This window comes from Poecilia formosa, unplaced genomic scaffold, assembly GCF_000485575.1.
Source record: "Poecilia formosa unplaced genomic scaffold, Poecilia_formosa-5.1.2 Scaffold3, whole genome shotgun sequence".
Taxonomy (NCBI): domain Eukaryota; kingdom Metazoa; phylum Chordata; class Actinopteri; order Cyprinodontiformes; family Poeciliidae; genus Poecilia; species Poecilia formosa.
Genome location: NW_006799942.1, coordinates 6,501,511 through 6,520,484, shown reverse-complemented (window position 1 = coordinate 6,520,484; position 18,974 = coordinate 6,501,511). Strand labels below are relative to the sequence as shown.

General features: G+C 38.3%; 1 protein-coding gene across 3 annotated transcripts in view; it reads right to left on the bottom strand.

Annotated features, from left to right (window-relative positions):
* Window positions 1-18,974, bottom strand: part of dlg4a (discs, large homolog 4a (Drosophila)) — a 79,189-nt gene that overhangs the window by 33,045 nt on the left and 27,170 nt on the right. For 2 of the 3 annotated variants that reach the window (XM_016674324.1, XM_016674323.1), the window contains exon 2: window positions 7,372-7,533. In XM_016674324.1, the coding sequence (XP_016529810.1) occupies window positions 7,372-7,533 (162 nt within the window). Of the gene's footprint in view, window positions 1-7,371; window positions 7,534-18,376; window positions 18,558-18,974 lie in introns of those variants that run through there. The other variant, XM_016674331.1, reaches the window with a different exon arrangement.

Genomic DNA, 18,974 nt, shown 5'->3' with positions numbered 1-18,974 from the left:
AGTGTGGTGGTTTTGACAGTGACATTTTCGAAAGCCATACATCGTCTTCTATTTATCTTGTAAAGGGAAACTTGTGGCTGCAGTGTGACAAAAGGTGAAAAATAGTCATGAAAACAGTCGCAAAGCATAAAGATACAATCATACTGTTGACTGTATGATTGGAAAAAAAAAACACTCTATGAAACTTGCAACAATCTTCTTGCAAATGTAACTTCATTTAGAGCAGTTAGAAAAATATTATCTCACTCTCCTACCCTTTCTATATTATGTTTGATGTATCAAAGCTTTGATTCTTTATAAATAAATTACAAATTTGAATCCTTAGCTAGAGTAGAGTCAGAATTGCGGAACACAGCATGGGGTCAGCGTTTGCTCATAAATAAGATAGTTAAAATATAAATAAAAAGCAGAATCAATTCAAACTGCACATCTGTTTATATGTTTGTGAAGCTCTGCACAGCTGAAACAGCCACTCTGAAAACTCTATTTTTACAATTAGCAGCAGTGCTGCGGCTGCTTTGCGCTGGAAAGGTTTTAGCCATCAGCAGTGCACACTGAGGTCTTAGTATTTAGACAAGCTGTGTTGATCAAGAGGAAACCGTCCCACTTTTCTTTTCTTTAATTTTGCTCACTTTTTCTCAAAATCAACCTGTCCTTTATTTAATGGGCTCATTGGAAATGTTATAGGCTTTTCTCGCTCTGTTGCAAATGAAGAGCAGCGCAATTAGGCTGTGAGATATTGCTTATTTATTATTACTTCCCTGTAAGTTTCCTTTAAGCTGCAGGATTTCAAACACCAGAACTTGTTAATATATTTGAGCTTTAGTTAATTTTCTGCTGCCAGCGTCGGGTGATGAGCAAGGGAAGGAGGAAGAAGGTGAGCAGGATGAAAAGGGGGAGCAAAAGGCAAACACTCATTAGAAATGTGGTGGAAAAAAATCCCTTTTAAACTAGACTTGCCTTTTGGTAAAAAAAAATAAAAAAATGCAGAAACAAAGGGGTGAGCAACACAATGCAAAGACTAAACTACCTTTATGTTCGTCGTGGCACTGTGAGGAGGAAATCCTTATGTGAAGAGCAACCACATGAACCACATGAATACAAAGCATCGTCATCATCATTGCCATCATCAATCACAACACCATCATTTCCTGTGCAACATTCCTTTATAAGTTATATTGACATAAAAAGAAACTAAAACTGGAATCACAACTAAGTAAAATCCTAATCTGTCACTAAACATTTTAGAAAAAGTGATTCTAGTGGTGAAATTGTTCATTCAGAGGCCAATCTGCCTTACAGTAAGGGTCTGTGATGCTGTGGGTCTTTTTCTCATTCAAAAGTCTTGAGTATCATGTTAGAGGCACTAGATCATTAATGCTTTTAAAATACCAGAATATTTTAATTGAAAACTGGGGATCTCTGACGGGAAACTGAAAAAAAAATATCTTCACTGCGTCATTAGGATCACCTAAATCATATGACCAAATCAACAAGAAATGGTCTACCGCATACAAAATCGACCTGAACCCCTTTATGTGTGGGCTTATGTGAAGAGAAGAGAGCATAAAACATCACCCTGGAATCTGGATGATTTAGAGATTATGGTAAAAAGAAAAGGCACATAGTTTGTTGCTCCAAGTGGTAAAACGGTAACAGAGGCTATTTCATTATCAGAATGACTTTGTACAAACAACAAGCAGCAGGGGTGCTAGTGAGCATGCCATTGGTGATTTTGTGTTCTGTTAGTGTTTTGAATTAATTTTAAAATTTTGCCTAAACCACATCTGGTTCATTATATTGTGCACAGCATCACCACTGACTACTTTTTAAAGACCTATATTGATACTGAAGTGATTTTTAAAATGTGTTTTAATTGCAAGTTTCATAAAAAAAACCCCCAAAAAACAGACATCTTGTTTTGACTGACTAGTAATTGGAACTCAGCCATCATTATTGTATCTTTCATGCCCTTGAGTAACAGCAGCAGATTATAGCAAATACAGAGATGGACATAATTTCATAAAAAAACACAACGTTAGTAAGTTAGGTGTAGCTAATTTCAGAAGTAAACTTAATCTTAAATATAACACCTCAAACTCATCAGTTAAGCCTGCTTTTCAAAGAACATCCAAAGGATTTTGAGCTTTGCTTCTAAGCAGCATCCATGTGTTAATTATGTATTTTCAGTGTATTTTTCCTTTTCTGCCTTCCAGAGGATTCTCACACTTCCATAACATGATTCACATGGTTAATTTTGATCTAAATAAGTTCAAAACATTTTTTTTTCTTTTGCAGTGAATTCAGTTCTCCCAGAAGAGAAGAGTAGCACAAAGCTTGATAATAAATAATAGCAGTAACCTACAAATAGAAATGGAGTTACTCAGGTTTAGACAAACATTGCGAACAAGCTGACATGGTTCGCTCCCAGTGGATTTTTTTTAAGACTGCATTGTCACCTCATAACTTCCAGAGCTCCTAAGCTGCATGTATATGCATATATACATAATCAAGGTAGCTAAAAGAGAACAATATTGATTTGTTCAACTGTCAAAAACACTTTTCAAAAAGGCTTTTCATTTTAAACAGTACAAAAGGAAAATGGAGTTGGAAATTGAAACAGCCTGTCTGTCCTTTACTTCAAGGTAAAGCGGCCTCAACGGTTTAAAGCCAAGATCCCAATAATCTGCTGAAATTTGAAGTATGTGCAAACACTGCTGGTGGACTGATGCACAAAATTAAATGTTCCAGGGTCACTGGTTATGTAATGATGTGGAATTAACATAATTTAAGAGATCTTGCGTCCTCTGCATATATTAAACGCCTTTAGTTGTGTGACGGGACTTGACTAATGTCTTTGCAGCTGGTGGACACATTTTGGTACAGACTGCAATACAGATCACTGCAGAATGAGTAGGCAACACATCCTAAAAGGTAGCTCTGAAGTGTAATCTAATGTAGGCAATAAGATTGCATATAATATAAAATAACATGACAAAAAAGAGAGTACATGGTTTACTTTAGAGTCAGAAAAAGTTGTCATTTTAAAATGATTGAACTCAAAAGAAACGGTTCTTTTGGTGACACATTTACTCATGTAACCAAACTAAAATCTGCATTATAGACGCCCCATAAAATGTTATGTACAAAGTAAATCATAATTTCCTAGCTCTACTAATTAGAATTAGACAACTAGAACAGCTGCACGATTAGTTATATAAAAACTTTGAATGTTTGCTTTACATTTTGATGCCTTTACATATTTTAATGTGACCAGTTGTTGAAACAACACATGTGAGAGAATAACAGAGTGCATGTACAACTTTCAATTGGCACGTCATTTCAAATGGACAGGGGCGCAGAGGGATGTTATTTATGTTATTAAATACAGCATAATTATTCATATTCTGACTCTGTGAATCGGTGGAAAAAGACACAGCGAAAACAACTGCAACAAAAAAAACAAAATTTCTTGGTGCATCCAGCTGGTTGTCAGAAGTAAATGTTTTTGATACAGCTCATATGCACTTGGTTTAACTTCCACAGCAAAATATTATGACATTATCATAATATATTCGTACCATAACAACTAATACTGGGGGACAATGGGTATGCAAACTTGGCTAACCATGTTTATGGTAATGATGAGACGTGTTTAAGAAAAAAGACAACGTATAAAAAATACATAAATATGTTTTAAATGGATGTTGATTCATCATAGTATTGGTCATAAGTGAATAACTGCAGACTGTGGTTGAGCTCATTAAATTTGAACTTTTAATCAAAGTGGTACTAGTGATAGAAAAACTCCACAAGCATCTGTAAGCTGATTGAACAAGTAATGATCTGAAGACACTGGAAGGCACTAATCATAATTTTTATTCTCACTTAAACAGAGTTGATTAACACATAATGGCAGATTTTAGAAGAGCAACTTAGAGGAATGAAGCCTCTCTCCGATCCCTTTAATTAAAGTATTTATCAGTTTTCGATAAATCAGACCATCCTCTTTGACGTACGAGTTGTTTGTTCTGTCCTACATTAACATTTGGATCATCTGTCACATTTTGGTCCAATCCACACAGGAACATGTTTTTCTAAAACAGCATGTTGTTTTTGAAAGCAACATGTTTCTGAAAACAACATGGGGCCATTTTCAGAAATGTTTTCATCCACGAGGAAATGGACGAAATACCAAGAACGGTTCAAAACACTATTTTTTACCTAGATGTCTTTCTGTCTGAGTCTTTAACACAAAGATAAGAGGAAAAAGAATCTGAACTAAATTAGGACAAAAGAAATATAACATTTATTAAAGCTGCAGTATGTAACTTTTACAAAAACTTTTTTTTTTTTTACATTTGCAGAATCTGACTGTGGTATGAGACAGACTTCTCTGATATTTCCCAGTGCTCCCAGTGCCAACTAAAAACAACCAATCAGAACCTGGAGGCGGGTCTTAGAGCTTGTCAATCACAATTTCGTGTGGCGATGCTCATCCCCTTCCTCTCTGCACCCTCCGATACCGCTACGCCTTTTTCTCGTCAGTGGATCTTGTTGTGAATGCTAAGGTTAGTTAGCTTAGCTGCCAATGATGGCGGACAAACGGTTCTTCTGTAACGGTCAGACAGCAGCGAGTACGCGAGGTTGAGTGACAGCGTCAACACCTTCCTCCTGGCTCCATCTGTCTATCGTGTGTATTTTTATATATAAGCTGTAACTAAAGTTAGCTTTATGAGATCAAAATGGCCCTGTTCAGGGGAGTGTGTGTGTGTGTTTCGGTGTGTGTGGGTTGCCACACAAAAAGAGCAATCCATGTGAACCATGCAAATAATATCTATTAATGGTTCTGTATTCCCAGTAGCTTGTCTGATTACTGTTTTACTGTTTTTATGCAACTCCATTCCAGACCTCAGTTTTCCAGTGTTATAACACCCAGTAAGCTTCTCAACCTCCTTAACGAGAAATCTCCATGGTTATCTCTCCTCACACCGAAGAGACAAGTGTATAATTTATATGACAGCAAGAAATCACAATAAACCAGCCTTTCTTTGCTGCTTATTAAACGGCAGCATTTCATTTTGGCTCATCGAGGGACTTCACTTCTCTCCGCCTGTGGAAAATGGTCCCCCATCACAGAAAAACAAAAACAGGATCTTCTCACTCTCAGTTGGTAAGAAGGTTGTTGGATAACATATGTGGACACATGAGATGCGTCATGTTTAAGTGGCCGCCGCAGCTTACACTGGTACATTTGTAGTTACAGAAGAATTGAGTTAGTGCACTTCAAAGCAAGCTGTTCGTGTTCCCACTGATGTCAGCTTGCTTTGCTAATGGTAGCTCTTACGATGTCCGTCTCAGTACAGACACACACCTAAGTGCATCATGAAGTCCATATTTGTAGGGGGGGAGGGGTTTAGCTTCCATGTAATTTAGCACATTTTATCCACACAAATAATGATGACAACTATGATTTAAAAAAATGCTGACTGGAATCACTTGTGCTCATTTCTCTAGTTTGACCACGCCTGGTTCATTTGATCATATTATCTGCCTATTGTCTGTCATTAAGGTATCTTGTGTCCAGACGCACTTTGAGTGTGTATATCAGATCACCTGATATTCATGTTCATACAAGCTCAAAGCTGATGCATGACGGCACGGCAGGCCATATTTAATTATCAAATAAGATTATTTTCCCATCAGTGCCCTTAAGTGGGCAATGTAGGACTCCAAACCAGCCAGCATGTGGTGCTAAGTTAAATCAGATACTGTTTTGTGTCTGGGTGGTACGTAAGATGAACAAAAGCATAATGTCATCCTGCTTACATCAGGATTTTCCAATGATAAAGAAATTTAGAAGGACACCAACCATTATAACTTAAACATTTTTAACAGGATGTGTGCATTTTTGGTCTAATCAGTTATACGCATGCAATTCTGGATAAAAATTTTAAAAAACTCACCCTGTCTCTAAATGTTGATTTTAGGACTTTAAATACTATATTTATTTTTATTTTATTCCCAACAACTTTGAGGATTTTTAGCAAAAACAATTGAAAACACTGGTTTGAATTAATTCAGGATAATAGAAAACATACATCAGGTTAGATAACAAATTTTGTTGGATGATAAATTGTCCCACTAATTGAGATGAATGATAATGTTGTTGTTTTGGGACCATTTTCAAGTAATGCAATGGTATTACACTCTCAAAGATCAGTAAACTTTAAAAATTATAATGAACATTTTGCACTGGGACTGGAAGACATTTTAAATATCCCAAATAAACAAAACAGCAGGAACAACAAATCAAAGGAATTACGAAGTACCTCTAAACAGAATTGCCCTCCTAAAACAGAAGGGTTAGTTGAGACCAAAGTACCAGATTGAAGACCAACTTTGGGAGAAAGAAAACGATAAATCATCCAACTGGAGATTTCTGATATTGCGATTAATTGATTTATTGTTTATTGTGACAGGCCTACCAATGGTATTTGCATAGTTTGGCTAAAATGTTCCTTTTCAAGTCATGCCTTGACAACAGGCTTTTATGGTGTTTTTAAATCTAAATAAAAATTCTTAATCCCACTGAGGGATTTTCTCAACTTGGAGATGTAAAGCATATATGCCAGCCGTGGACTCAGATGACCCTTCTGGATGCCGTGGATGAGGCGTGTGATGACTTCACAGCTGGATAAGACACTGACTCTAAAAGTTTCTTTCCACACTGCGTCGCCAAAGAAGATCATCTTTGCGGTGTGGGTGAGAATTTGTGGCCCAGCAGCTGTAGCCACAGTTTATTTCAAAGTATCCCTCCGGAGTACACTGCTATATTCACAACACAAACAAAGCAATTTGACTGTGTTATCCATACACAATGACTCAAGGACTTGTCATTCTGACGGCACTGACATGTTCATTGACACAGATATTTATTTTTCGAGGATTTTGTTTTGTTTTTAGGTGATCAATGGTGCGTTGCTGTTTGTGTGAATCGTTTTGAGAAATGCACTTACTGTTTTGGCAAATGTCAAGGACGATTTGACGTCCAGTAGACGTCTAAATGGATCTGTCCATTAATCATTTTTCACAATATAAACATTTGTGAAGACTTTATCATCTTAGCTGTTTTAATTTTGACAGCAAAGTTGCTGCACACAATGTGCTTCGGATTTTTGAAAGAGGAGGTCAATCACTTTGTCAATGCTGCATTGAATATTAAGCATAGCTGAAAAATTACTGGGATCCACAAGCAAAGAAATAATGAATTGCTCTTGAAACGTACTGCATTTGCAAATTGGAGTCCATTGCACTGCATATTGCAACCTATTCATCCACAATGTCTAAGTAAATGTGTGCAATTAATACCTTGACAGGAGAGATATGCGTGTGTGGCGTGTAGCCGTGTATGGCCTCCATGGCAGCGAGGTTCTTGTCACTCATGTGAAGCATCTCTGCACTTTTCCCTGGAGCCAGATGTGCTGGGCTGTGCTCCAAGGGGGGCGTCTCCTCATCCTGGTACCTGTACTTCTGCAAGACGACACACACACAAACAAGGAGGCACAGAAAAGATTATCCAACTAAGAAGATCTCAGGTCCTGGGGTAGTGATTTAATCAGTTAATGTGATCAAAATTATCATAAATTGAGATTTATTTATAGGAAATACAACTCTGAAATAGAAAAGTAAATTCGGCTGACGACCAGAGCAGTATTCCTGTCAGATTGCCTCTGTTAACCAAATGTTGGCAGTCTATAAGCACAGCTTGTGCATCGCATAACATGTGTGACGCCTACAAGTGAAAAGTGGAGACATAATAGGAACAAAGGCCTCGAAAGCGTTCTGGCATTTTACTTTGAATAGTTATCGTCCCCCACAGCCACCTGGAGCTACTAGAGCATTGATTCATGAGTGCTTTATGAGGTAGCAGTTCATGCAGCTTCTTCGTGGCAACCTCACTCCCCTACCAATATCCCACACCTGGGCAACCTGCCAGCAGCCCACTGTTTCAGCCACACATGGTAGGCTTCATCCTAGGCGCGATGACACAGAATCTGCACACTGCGATTTCCATCACAAACACACGAGAAGGTGGGCAGCGCAGTCACAGTGGAGATCTGTCACACTGTTCGGTGCCTCGAAGCCCGTATTCAACAAATCCGCACGCGCAACCTCCAAAGCCCCCAGGATCACAATGCTCTACTGTGCTGCACTGCAGATGTGAAGCGGCGCTCTCTAAAAAAAGATAAATCCTCAGAAATACATTTTGGTTTGTTGGCTATTCCTGACAATTTCCCACCTCGCTCTTTTTATTTTATTTTATTTTATTTTTTGGGGGGGATGGGGAGGAGGGCAAAGCAGACAGGGAGAAGGAGGTGCATCACTGAGCCCTGTCTAAGACGGGCTGCCTAGCAACCGGAGCAGAGCAGAGATTGCAGTGCCACAGTTGGGGCTGGCAGCATCGGTCCTCGATCACATTACACTGAGACAGCAAGAAAGTGAGGGAGAGAAACAGATAAAGATAGAGGAGAAAGCAAATGAGGTATGGGTAAAATGAAAAAGTGAGACCATCAGCACTGCCACAAAGTGAGGTGTGGGGGGGGGAATCAAGATGGAGTAGGACAAATAAAAAGGAGTAATTGTTGAATGCTTATAGAACAAGCTTTTTCTGCACTGTCAGTTATTGCCATATTAATGCAAACACTGTATTATATAGCCAAATATCCCTCACTCCCATTTTCTTGCCCCCAGCTCTAACACTAACTGATTATGATTTTAAATTATTAAAAAAAAACCTTGCAGAGTTTGGTAGCATTATTAATGTTCATGGTCAAAACAGCCCACAGCTCCACTGATCTCCCTTTCCTGCATGACCGACATCCATGGTGCCACTCTGCCTTCTGTCCTGCTGGTGGGGGATGTGACTTTCAGTTCATGGAGCAGGATAGAAGTGCCCTTCTGGAGAGGCATGTTAGAAACAGGATTCACAGACATGGAAATTGGATAGGAGGCACTGAAATAAATTAGCTTTACATATGTGAAGTGGTAGCAGTTTTTTTTTTTTTAAATGTTGACTAAAAGGCAACTAATTGAATAAATAATAAATCTGAGTGAAGGGTTTTCTTTTCGTTTTGCAGGTGGCCTGAGCGCTTGAGCTTCAGCTCTGTTGTAGAGATAGACAAAAATACGTGTAGGGGTGAAAAATGTTTTCTTTTTGTTCATGTATCAACTAATGTTACCACTGCAGTACAGCCAGAGTCTAAAGGAAGTTAGAAAAGCAGCCATTTAAATCTCGAAGGATGTTAGTTCAATCCTGTTGAGTACAAGTAGAAATTAGTGGCTAATGTTTTCATTGTGCATCGTCCCTGACGAGATAAATATCTGTCTATTTATCTAAACTAAATCGAAACTTCAACATGAAATCAACTAATGTGGCTTTTTGATGTTTTTGTGGCCCTAGTGTTTTTTTTTCCCCCTCACACTGATCAGTGAGGAAGGAGGGCAGAGAGAAAAGAGGGAAGATAATCAGAAAAAGTCCTGATTTCAAGAGTTTAAAAACCTAAACTAGATATGTAATAAACTTAGTTGCTGAAAGTTCAGTAAGATTTAGCTCACAAGAAAAAAACTAAGACAGGCCAAATAAATTAAAATATGCTCTGAAAATTTTTCATCGTTATTAAATTCTATTTCCCTATAAACTATGACATGCTTCCCTGCCTTGCTGAAGAAATAAATCCCCACAGCATGACGCTGCCAACACTATGTTTCACAGTGGGGATCAGGGTAAAAAAGTGCAGTGTTTTGCTTCCACCACACAGTTTTTTTGCAGGTTTCCCTAAAAACATTTAATTTAATAATTTGCACCTCATTTTGCGTTGATCCATCACATAAGATTCCAACAATATAAACTGAAGTTTATTATAAATTTTAAAAAGTGGGACTATAAAGATGGCATTTCCTAAGAATCTAAGCAGTAGAGAGTAATCTGTTTACACTTGCTTTCAAAAATAAACGCATTTCTCATTTGAGAAGTTTTATATGGGCTTGTTTCAAGCATACTTTGTGGAGGATATATGTTAGCTAATGTGTTTAAAATTCTCCAAGACCTAAAGCATGTTGGAATATAAGATCATTCAGTGTTCGCTTCCTGCGCTCACCTGTTTTATCAGTGGCCTAGGCTTTAGAAATAGGTCTATCATCTGAGCAGCAGAAACTAATCTCCCTACACATAAAATATGTAGGCCAGAACACCTGCTGGATGCCAGTTAAGAAAGCTTCACACCGCCCCACTCGAAGGTATATAAACCAGCCACAAATTAAGCTTATGGCTTTCGATCTTTAAACTTAAAACATACAGAGAACGACAGCCGCTTCCAAAGAGCCGTTTGTCTGTCATGGTTATCTGAATTTCTTCCCCACCCCCACCACAGTCCATCAAAAATACAAACCTTCTCAGTTTATTTTCGCTCACAAGTGTCTTTGCAAGTGCTAAACCTCAAACACAGCTTTCATCTCATTTACAGTATCGCGATTGCTGCTGCCAGCCGACACCTACCAGTGAAACTGTTTATTTCATGTATATGTAGCAATCAGAAGATGCAGATATCCTGCCAAATGTTACCTTCAGGCGTTTACTCCAGGGCATCTCAGCACAGCACTTTGACAAGTGTTCACGTCCTTTACGGTGCGCGCTGCAACAACAGACTTAACATTCACCATGGGGCAGAGTGCCTAGAGCTGCACGCATCAGGATGCTAGTGTGTGAATCCAGACAACCTAAATAAAAAACGGGGAACTATAGCAAAGGAGAGCTTCTTTATTTCCCCCACGGAGACGCTCTAGATTCACCATCTTCACACAAATATAACTCGTCTATTGGGTGGAGTCATTAATCTCATTGCAGTGCAAAACGGAAGCTCCTATTTAAGTAGTTTTTCCAGCATTCTTCATACCATAATGAAGAAATTAACAAAGTTGCTTTCACTGATAGCAAAAATGGTTTCCAGGTAAAGGTGATTTAAATTGAATAAAGAGTAAAGAATAATGCAGCCACATCAAGTAACGTGGAAAAATCTCAGTTGTGTCTTCGTAGGGTTAAATTGTAAGTGGTAACTTCTATTAAATATATATTTTTTTTCATATTTGTTAAAACCGTCACTATGTTCTTACAGCAGAATATGAGACAGATAATCTGTGAAAAAGTCTTGCTGCCCTGCCTCCTTTCTGTGGTCCTGCTGCCATCTCCAGAAATATGCTGCTCGGTCAGAAATAACCAACCAGAGCCAAGAAAAAGGTCTTAGCACTGTCAATCACGCTCATGTACGCAAGCAGCGACTACAACCTCAAGATTGCTGTTTTGCTGCAGCCGGAGAAGCAACTTAATGTTACAAGAAAACTGTTTATCCGCTATCATTGGTAGAAATGCTAACTAGCCTGCGAATTCAGTCAGCTCCTCCGTGGAGAAGGAGCTGTAGTGAACCAGGGACCAAGGGGTGCAGCAGCAGCAAATACACTAGTATGATTGACAGTGCTAATGCCCTCCTCCTGGCTCTGACTGGTTGTTCCGAGTTTAGCATTTCTGCAGGTGGCAGTAGGATCACATGGAGGAGACACTGATTTTTCACAGATTATCTCTCTCATGTCATACAGTCTGGACATAGTGACAGTTTCAATAAACACAAAACAGTTTTACACAATACAATATATTTTATTACATGGTAATTTATGTTCTTCTTACTGCAATGATTTTCTGATCATGCTTTTTGTGAATAAGAAATCCACACAAATAATAATCCTCGACTGCCATTTCGGAGCACTTATAGCTTATACCACAATATTTAAAAAGTGTGAATTGGACATTTGTTAAAGTAAGTGGGGCCTATAGTGTGACTATCTTTCTATCTATCAGATCTTAACTGCAAGCTTGGCTTCATTAACCAAAGAATGGTTCTCTTCACATCAACTTGAGTGAATGAAAGGACTCACAGTTCAGGTTAGACCTCAGGCAAAGCTCCGTAACTGTAAATCCATCCCATCCCCCCCTCTGTCTGCTGAAGCATGTGCACACCATTTTTATGCTGAGTGCATGCATTCTGACGTTTGTAGCACTCACAGTGAGGGATTGTTAGTGTTAATTCCCACCAGTTGTCCGCAAACATATTCAAGCCGGTGGACATCGTTTTACCTCAGCTGATGAGGTTCAGGGAAATTAACATGCAGTAAAAGGAGCAAATGATCATAAGGTTTGCTCTTAAAATGAGCCTTTTAAGCACAGAGGGGTAATGGGTTGGACTAAGTGGGTAAACAGCAGCTTGGTATTGGATTCCTAGGTAACAAAGAGGGAAATCAAAATTTTCCTTTAAGTTGATTCAGGCCAGTTGAAATACAACAGAAAAAGATTGAATAACGGCTCCTTTTGTTGCTGATCTTATGATTAATATTGATGTTTTCCTTTCACTGGCACTTGTCCATTTGCTCTTGTTGTGGAAAATGCTGTATTAAAGGCTTATTTGTGTATTTTGCTGTTTAAGAATATTTGAAACCCGATGGGCAAGTAACTGTGACTCTGTTTGGACTTCAATGAAGCTCAAAATTGATCACATTTTACAGCTTGCTGATGCATGTCTGTGTACCAACTGCTTAGTGAGGTGTATCGCTGAAACATAATGATCTTTTTCTGACAACACAATTAATTCAGTTTATTCTGCATTAACTTCCAGCCCACCACTGGTTACTGTAAAGCTTTTACAGGTAGTTTTTAAGACAGGTATTCCATGTTACAGCAGTGTAATACAGGCCGATGCAAACAATTTAACTTTGGTCTCTAAATGTGTTGCACATTATGTCACAACTCTCAAAATAAACTGACAAAATATACAAGTTAAAGTCAACAAAGCATGAAGATGGGGGTTTTGTCGTTCAATGTAGCTATTTTTGTGATTTTAAGCATTTTTGTTGGACAATTATTACAAAATAAATTTAAAAAAGTTAGTTTGTATGATTCCTGTTTTTTAATTGATGTAAATGTAAAATGTACTTATAATCAACTTTTGACACCTTTAGACAGCAGCCTGTACAATGATTCCTAAACTATGGATTTAAAATATGAGCTTTATCTCAATAATAGCTAAGTATTTTCATAAATTGCGGCCATGTTTTTTAAAGTTGTCAAATCTCATGTGTTTTTGTCTGAAGTGTGCGACACTCTCTTCTCATTCATCTTTGTTCTGATGACTGCTTGTGTCATATTTATAAAATATGACAGATTATGACCCCTGATCCAATCAAAATAACTTCAAGGGATCTCCTGCTGGTAAAGATATTTTGTTGGAAAAACATGACCGCAGACAATAAGTAGAGTACGACACACTGCTTTAAATCAACGGTTGCTAAAACGGGTATGGACTGGTTCATTTTGTGGAACACTAACTTTTAAAAAACACTAACTTTTGTGCTGCCATGTTTATTGCTTACTGCAAGTGGACCAGCTTTGCATGGATAATTTTCCATCCATCCATCCGTTATCTAAACATGTTTGTCCTTGCAGGATGGAGACGGTGGAGGGGGGTGGGGGGGAGTGTTGCCTATCTCAAGCAGTGATTGGGCGAGAGGCAGGGTACACCCTGGACAGGACGCCATCTCATCGCAGGGCAAGATGTCATTCTCATTAGACTCTAATGTGGAAGAGCTAATTGGTTTAATTTAAAACATAATATCAATAATTATTTCATCTATTGATACATTATGCATAACATAAAATATGCAGAGGTGGAGGAAGGGAATGGCTGCATTTCAATTCAGTTTAGTTCAGTTTATTTGTATAACGGTGTTACGCTTTGCGCCACGCAGCCAGAGGAAACTCTGGTCATGTCAGCTCTCTCTCTGGGATCTTATTTAAATAAAATAAAAATACTTTTGTGACTATGTTGTGATAGCATAGTATAAGGCAGATAATCAGTAGCATAGCACAAATCAAAGTGGACGGAGTGAGCAGCACGTACATGAGAATGATTGACAGTGCTAAGACCCTTCTCTTGGCTCTGATTGGTTGTTTCTGATTATGCTGTGTATTTCTGCAGATGGCAGTAGTAGGACCTGGTGGAGGTGATGGAGGTTGTTTTTTTTTTTTTTTTTTTTTCCCCGGTTTTTTTTTTCTTTTTCTTTTCTGGCCGTTTTTACCAAAAATATGAAAGAATCAAAGCAACACTCCAGTTATGTTTTAGATTGCTGAGGGATAGATGAGGGAGTAACTTTATAAAATTATATAAAACTCAGACTTGATTTCAGATAATATCTCTCATTTTCTCTCTCTCTCTCACTCATTCTCTTCTATTCATATTTACAGTTTAAGATTGTGTGATATTGTATGTGCGCCTCTGGATTTATCAGTGCCAAACTGTTAGAAGCGCAAATAATTGTCATCTTAGTTCAAACTTTCATGTTTTAAATTTGTGGCAGCTATGTTAAGTTTGATCTTCATTAAATCTCATGGAATGTTTTTCTGGCTTGCAAGGGCAAACTGAATGCAACATTATATTGTCAGTGTTCTTGTACTACTTGAACATTTGCTTGCTTCAGGGACATCATTTCCCTGTAAAGTCACACACACAAAACAGAACAAGGTTCCAAGGCAGATGCGAGCTTCAATGTTTCTGTATCAGAAACATGAGTTAAATAAATAAAATCAACAAATGAAATGGGTCAAAAACATAGTGAAAAAAAAACAAACATTTTGCATACACTGAAGACCAGACAACACAGAGAAGCAAAGTCCTTCCTTTTTCGTTTTGTGCATCGTCTGATTGGCTGCCCGGAAGTGAGTGGCAGCAGATCATTTTCATTTCTGTTTCCCAGTAAAGATATCACTGAATCAATTCCCCCAATGAGATAATTATCGATCCAGAAACCGAGATGAAGGCGCCCTGGTCCCTGAGTTGTAAATCATTCATCACATGAACACTCTGTTCCCATCAAAACTCGATCCTGTGTCTATTGCTCCGTCTCCCAGGGCCCTGCACTGTGAGCATGCCGCTGAATCATCGCCTGAAGACAAACTCCAGTGAGGCCAGCTGTTTTTGATTAAATGCTGCGAGGCCGCTGATGAGCGTTAAGCATAAAAAGCATATTAAAGCACTGATGAATGCTAGCAAAAAAAAAAAAAAAAGCAAAAACCTTCCTTAATTAAAGCGTAAAATCAGAATTTGTGCCAGGTTTTGTTTAAGAACAAGAGGTTATGCAAATATATTCCTTGGACCATCACCTTGGGAAAGTTCTCCTATGGAAGAAGTTTTGCAAATACAGTCCTCTTGTGAATAATAAAAACAAGAGCATAAAACATAAAATATTGATAGCTGCAGCCCATAGAGGAGCGTTCCAACACATTGTTGTACATTGCAGCAATATGCTGTACATCTCCAAGATCCAAATTAATTCCCACCTATATCAACTTCCCAGGAGACTGCGACAGAGTAAACAAATGCTGTTAGGGTTACTGAACCTGCACACAAATATTGGCCTTGAAAGAAGAATGCAGGTGGCAGTCATGAACCCTTTTCATTATTAACAGCAACAAAATGGAAACAACGGCTCAGAGATAAACGTCTCAGTGTCATCGCAAAACGTCCGCTAGCCGCCTACAAACAGGGACATTAGTGGCATGTCAACTCGTCATTAAACATGATCATACACTTATTAACTATTTATTGTTAAACGCATGATTCTAGAAGAAAATGAACAATATTTAGAAGTATTTTTCACACGTTCTCACACGTACATTAGTTATAGTAACCGCGCTCAAAAGCACTTAATATTGTGAAGATAAAAGTCAGTTTTTGAATATGAAAGCTAACATGGTGGATGCAGATGAAAATCCCAAGTAATGTTATTCACTTCCAAGCAAATGCAAACCCTTCCTTTAGGATGGAGAACAAATTCAGACTTATAGGCTTAATCATTTTGGGAAGTATTAACACTATATTGTAAATAATTCTTTGCTAATTTGCATATTGATAGGCAGTCATTAATTTTTATTACTTCTGTAGGAATTAAATGTTTGAAACACTATTAGAGACCAAATCAAAGCACAATATACTTATAGAAATGTATTTCTTAAATACATCTGTGATGCAGAGAGAAAATGAACAGAGAAATTAGCTGCCAATTGTCCACTTGAATAATCCAAAAAGCAGAACCATTTTATCCTTATATTACTCCTTTAAACTGGACATATTGAGCAGAGATAATTGAGATCAGAATCAAAAAAGTGACATAATACGTTTGATCACCAGCAGAAAGTTCGTTTAGTTCATTTAGTTCTATTTCCTTTACAATTAAGTAATTTCCAGTAAGCAGTTTTGGAAATCTCGTGGTTTCCCTGCATTCTCTAACTAATAAACACAGACTCTACTCGTTTGTAACACAAACATTAAGCACGATTATTACAGTTAATCACTAATAAAAGATGCTGAAGACAGTTTACAATCGTGGAGTTGTGGTATCGCTGGATGGATGATTGCAGCCTAAACCCGGGGTAAAAAATAATTATACCGAGTCTTCTCCTTAACGAAGACGGAAGAGGTAGACATGGAAGCAGGCGTAAGGTGTGTTCAAGAACACAAGGGAATATCTGTACTTGTAATGCACTGAGAACAGCAGGACCACCTTCTCAGCAAACATCCACAAACCAGCAGCATCTTTCAAATATGGAAATTCAACTCGACAATAAACCATATCAATGATGTATGCTATGTAGCTAGCTCATATTAAGCATAAATCAAAAGCAGGCAGCAAACAAGGATGAGGGAACAATGAAAAAAGACTGTAAAATGAATAGCTCCTGTGGTAAAGTTGGGAAAAAAGGTTGAAAACAAATTCAGTTTTCATGAAGCAGCACAATGCCACAATGAAGTTTGTGATCTCTGAGGAATAAAATGTGCATGCTACAACATATGTGTTTCCAACAAAAGTAACTGTCAGTGTACATGTTACTATTGGCAGAAACATCGTACAACCCACTTTTTGCCCCATAGGTTCTTTATAAGATCTACTGGGAGTTCTGGAGCGCTGAGATTTGTGGGCTGACTGAAAGGCATCATTTTTAAACATCCAGGTATTTCAAAACGTTTTGATGTGATGCACTCAAACAACATTTAGAGTCTTTGGAGGAAAAACATGCCCATCACAGATAATCCACCATACTTAACAATAGTCACAATATGCTTTTCCATATATCCAATCTTTGTTTTACACCAAGTCCACCAGTTTAGGTTCTCACAGTTTCACTTAAAATCCAAGCAGAGTTTAGGAAACAACACATAATTGTGCATGGGAGTATTACGATGAGAAACATTTTCTGTCCTGCCATCACAATCTGTCTAATGTTTTCTATGGAAACCCAAAGATGCCAATCCTTGCTACAGTTCTCTAACAAAAATGTGCGGACATTTTTTAATCACACAATCGCAAATTAAAGGTTACATGTTTTGTTTTTAAATCTTGAATAAAATATTCAAATATGCTTACCAGTAGCATGTCCCACAAATATATATATCTTTTAAAACTTTGTAGTGCTAACAGACAAACAGTCATATAGAGGGAAAGTCTCAACTGTACCCGCTTTGCAATTACTTTCACCTGGAAGAGAGGCAAAATCTGCGATAGCATGAAAAAACATAAAATCTTTGCAACAAACTCAAAACATCTAAAAAAAAAAAAAAAAAAAAAAAAAAAACGCAAACAACTTAACAAGAAAGGCTGTTTTCTCTGATAAGCAGCAGGCAACCACTGCTCAGTTCTGATTAGGAACACAACAGGGATGGAAGAGAACAGCGGGGGCACAGTTCATGTTCCCTGGTTTGCAGATGGGATTATGCCTCTGTGTCAGTGTATGGTTTCCCTGATGATGAATGATATCTAAGTGGCCCTGGGCATTAAAGTGCATCTCCCAAGGTCAAAATCCTATCATGCAATTTGCTCTGCTGGGCTGCAAAGAAGAAATGTGAACCTAAAGGCTTTATTTTTAGCCCTGCTGCAAGCAGAGCTCTGAAAATGAACGATGCCTCGTTTATTTATTAGAAGTAAAGATTATTATTATTATTATTGCTAATACCAAGGAATAGCTTTTAGTAATACCATCCTGCTACAGCCTGCTGTGTGTAAATGGAAACCGGTCATTTGTGAGAATAAAACGCTCGGCCGCCCGGTGCTTATAAGGTAAAACCGGGGTCGTGTGTGGGAGACTCAGTAATGAAGAAATAATAGATAAGCTAATCAACTCGACAGACAAAAGGATCAGCCGCGGAAACAGACCAGAACGGCGTTTCCCCCCTCTCCAGAGGCCTCGTTTCTTTGAATACAGATTTGCATGTTGGCTCACCTTACACCCGAACATAAGAGAGAGGGTCCGGTTGCTGCAGATGACCTTACACTGGCACATGACCGGTGAGAGACACTTTAAATTCCTGACAGGCAGAGACATCAGTCCGGAGCCTCACAGACTCACTCATGCACAACACCGCACGATCAGAGAAGCCGGAGCTCAGCCGAGGCTGAGGAATGTGGGGATGGATGGAAGGGTCGCTGATGCCCCGGTAAAAAAAAAAAAAAAAAAAAAAAAAAAAAAAAAAAAAAAAAAGAAAAAAAAAGGCCCGCCTGCCCCGCTGCGACCGCAATACCGTCGCTTTTCTCAGTGTCCGATATTAGCGCTCGCATGTAACTTAGAGAAAAAAATAAAAATCATTCATTTTGGTCTCGACGATGAACGCGTGAGTCCACACATTTTGCCTAAAGGTTTGGAGCAGCAGGAGCATCATTCACAGTTTGTCTCCTTCTCTCTTTTACCCCGCTCTCTGCTTGATTACCCGTAAAGTTTGTACACAAAGCGCAGCTGGATTCTGAACAGCGAGCCGCACAGAGTCCAAATGCTGATGAACCATCCTATAAAACGGAATTTTAAAAAAGTAAATCTCTAACAA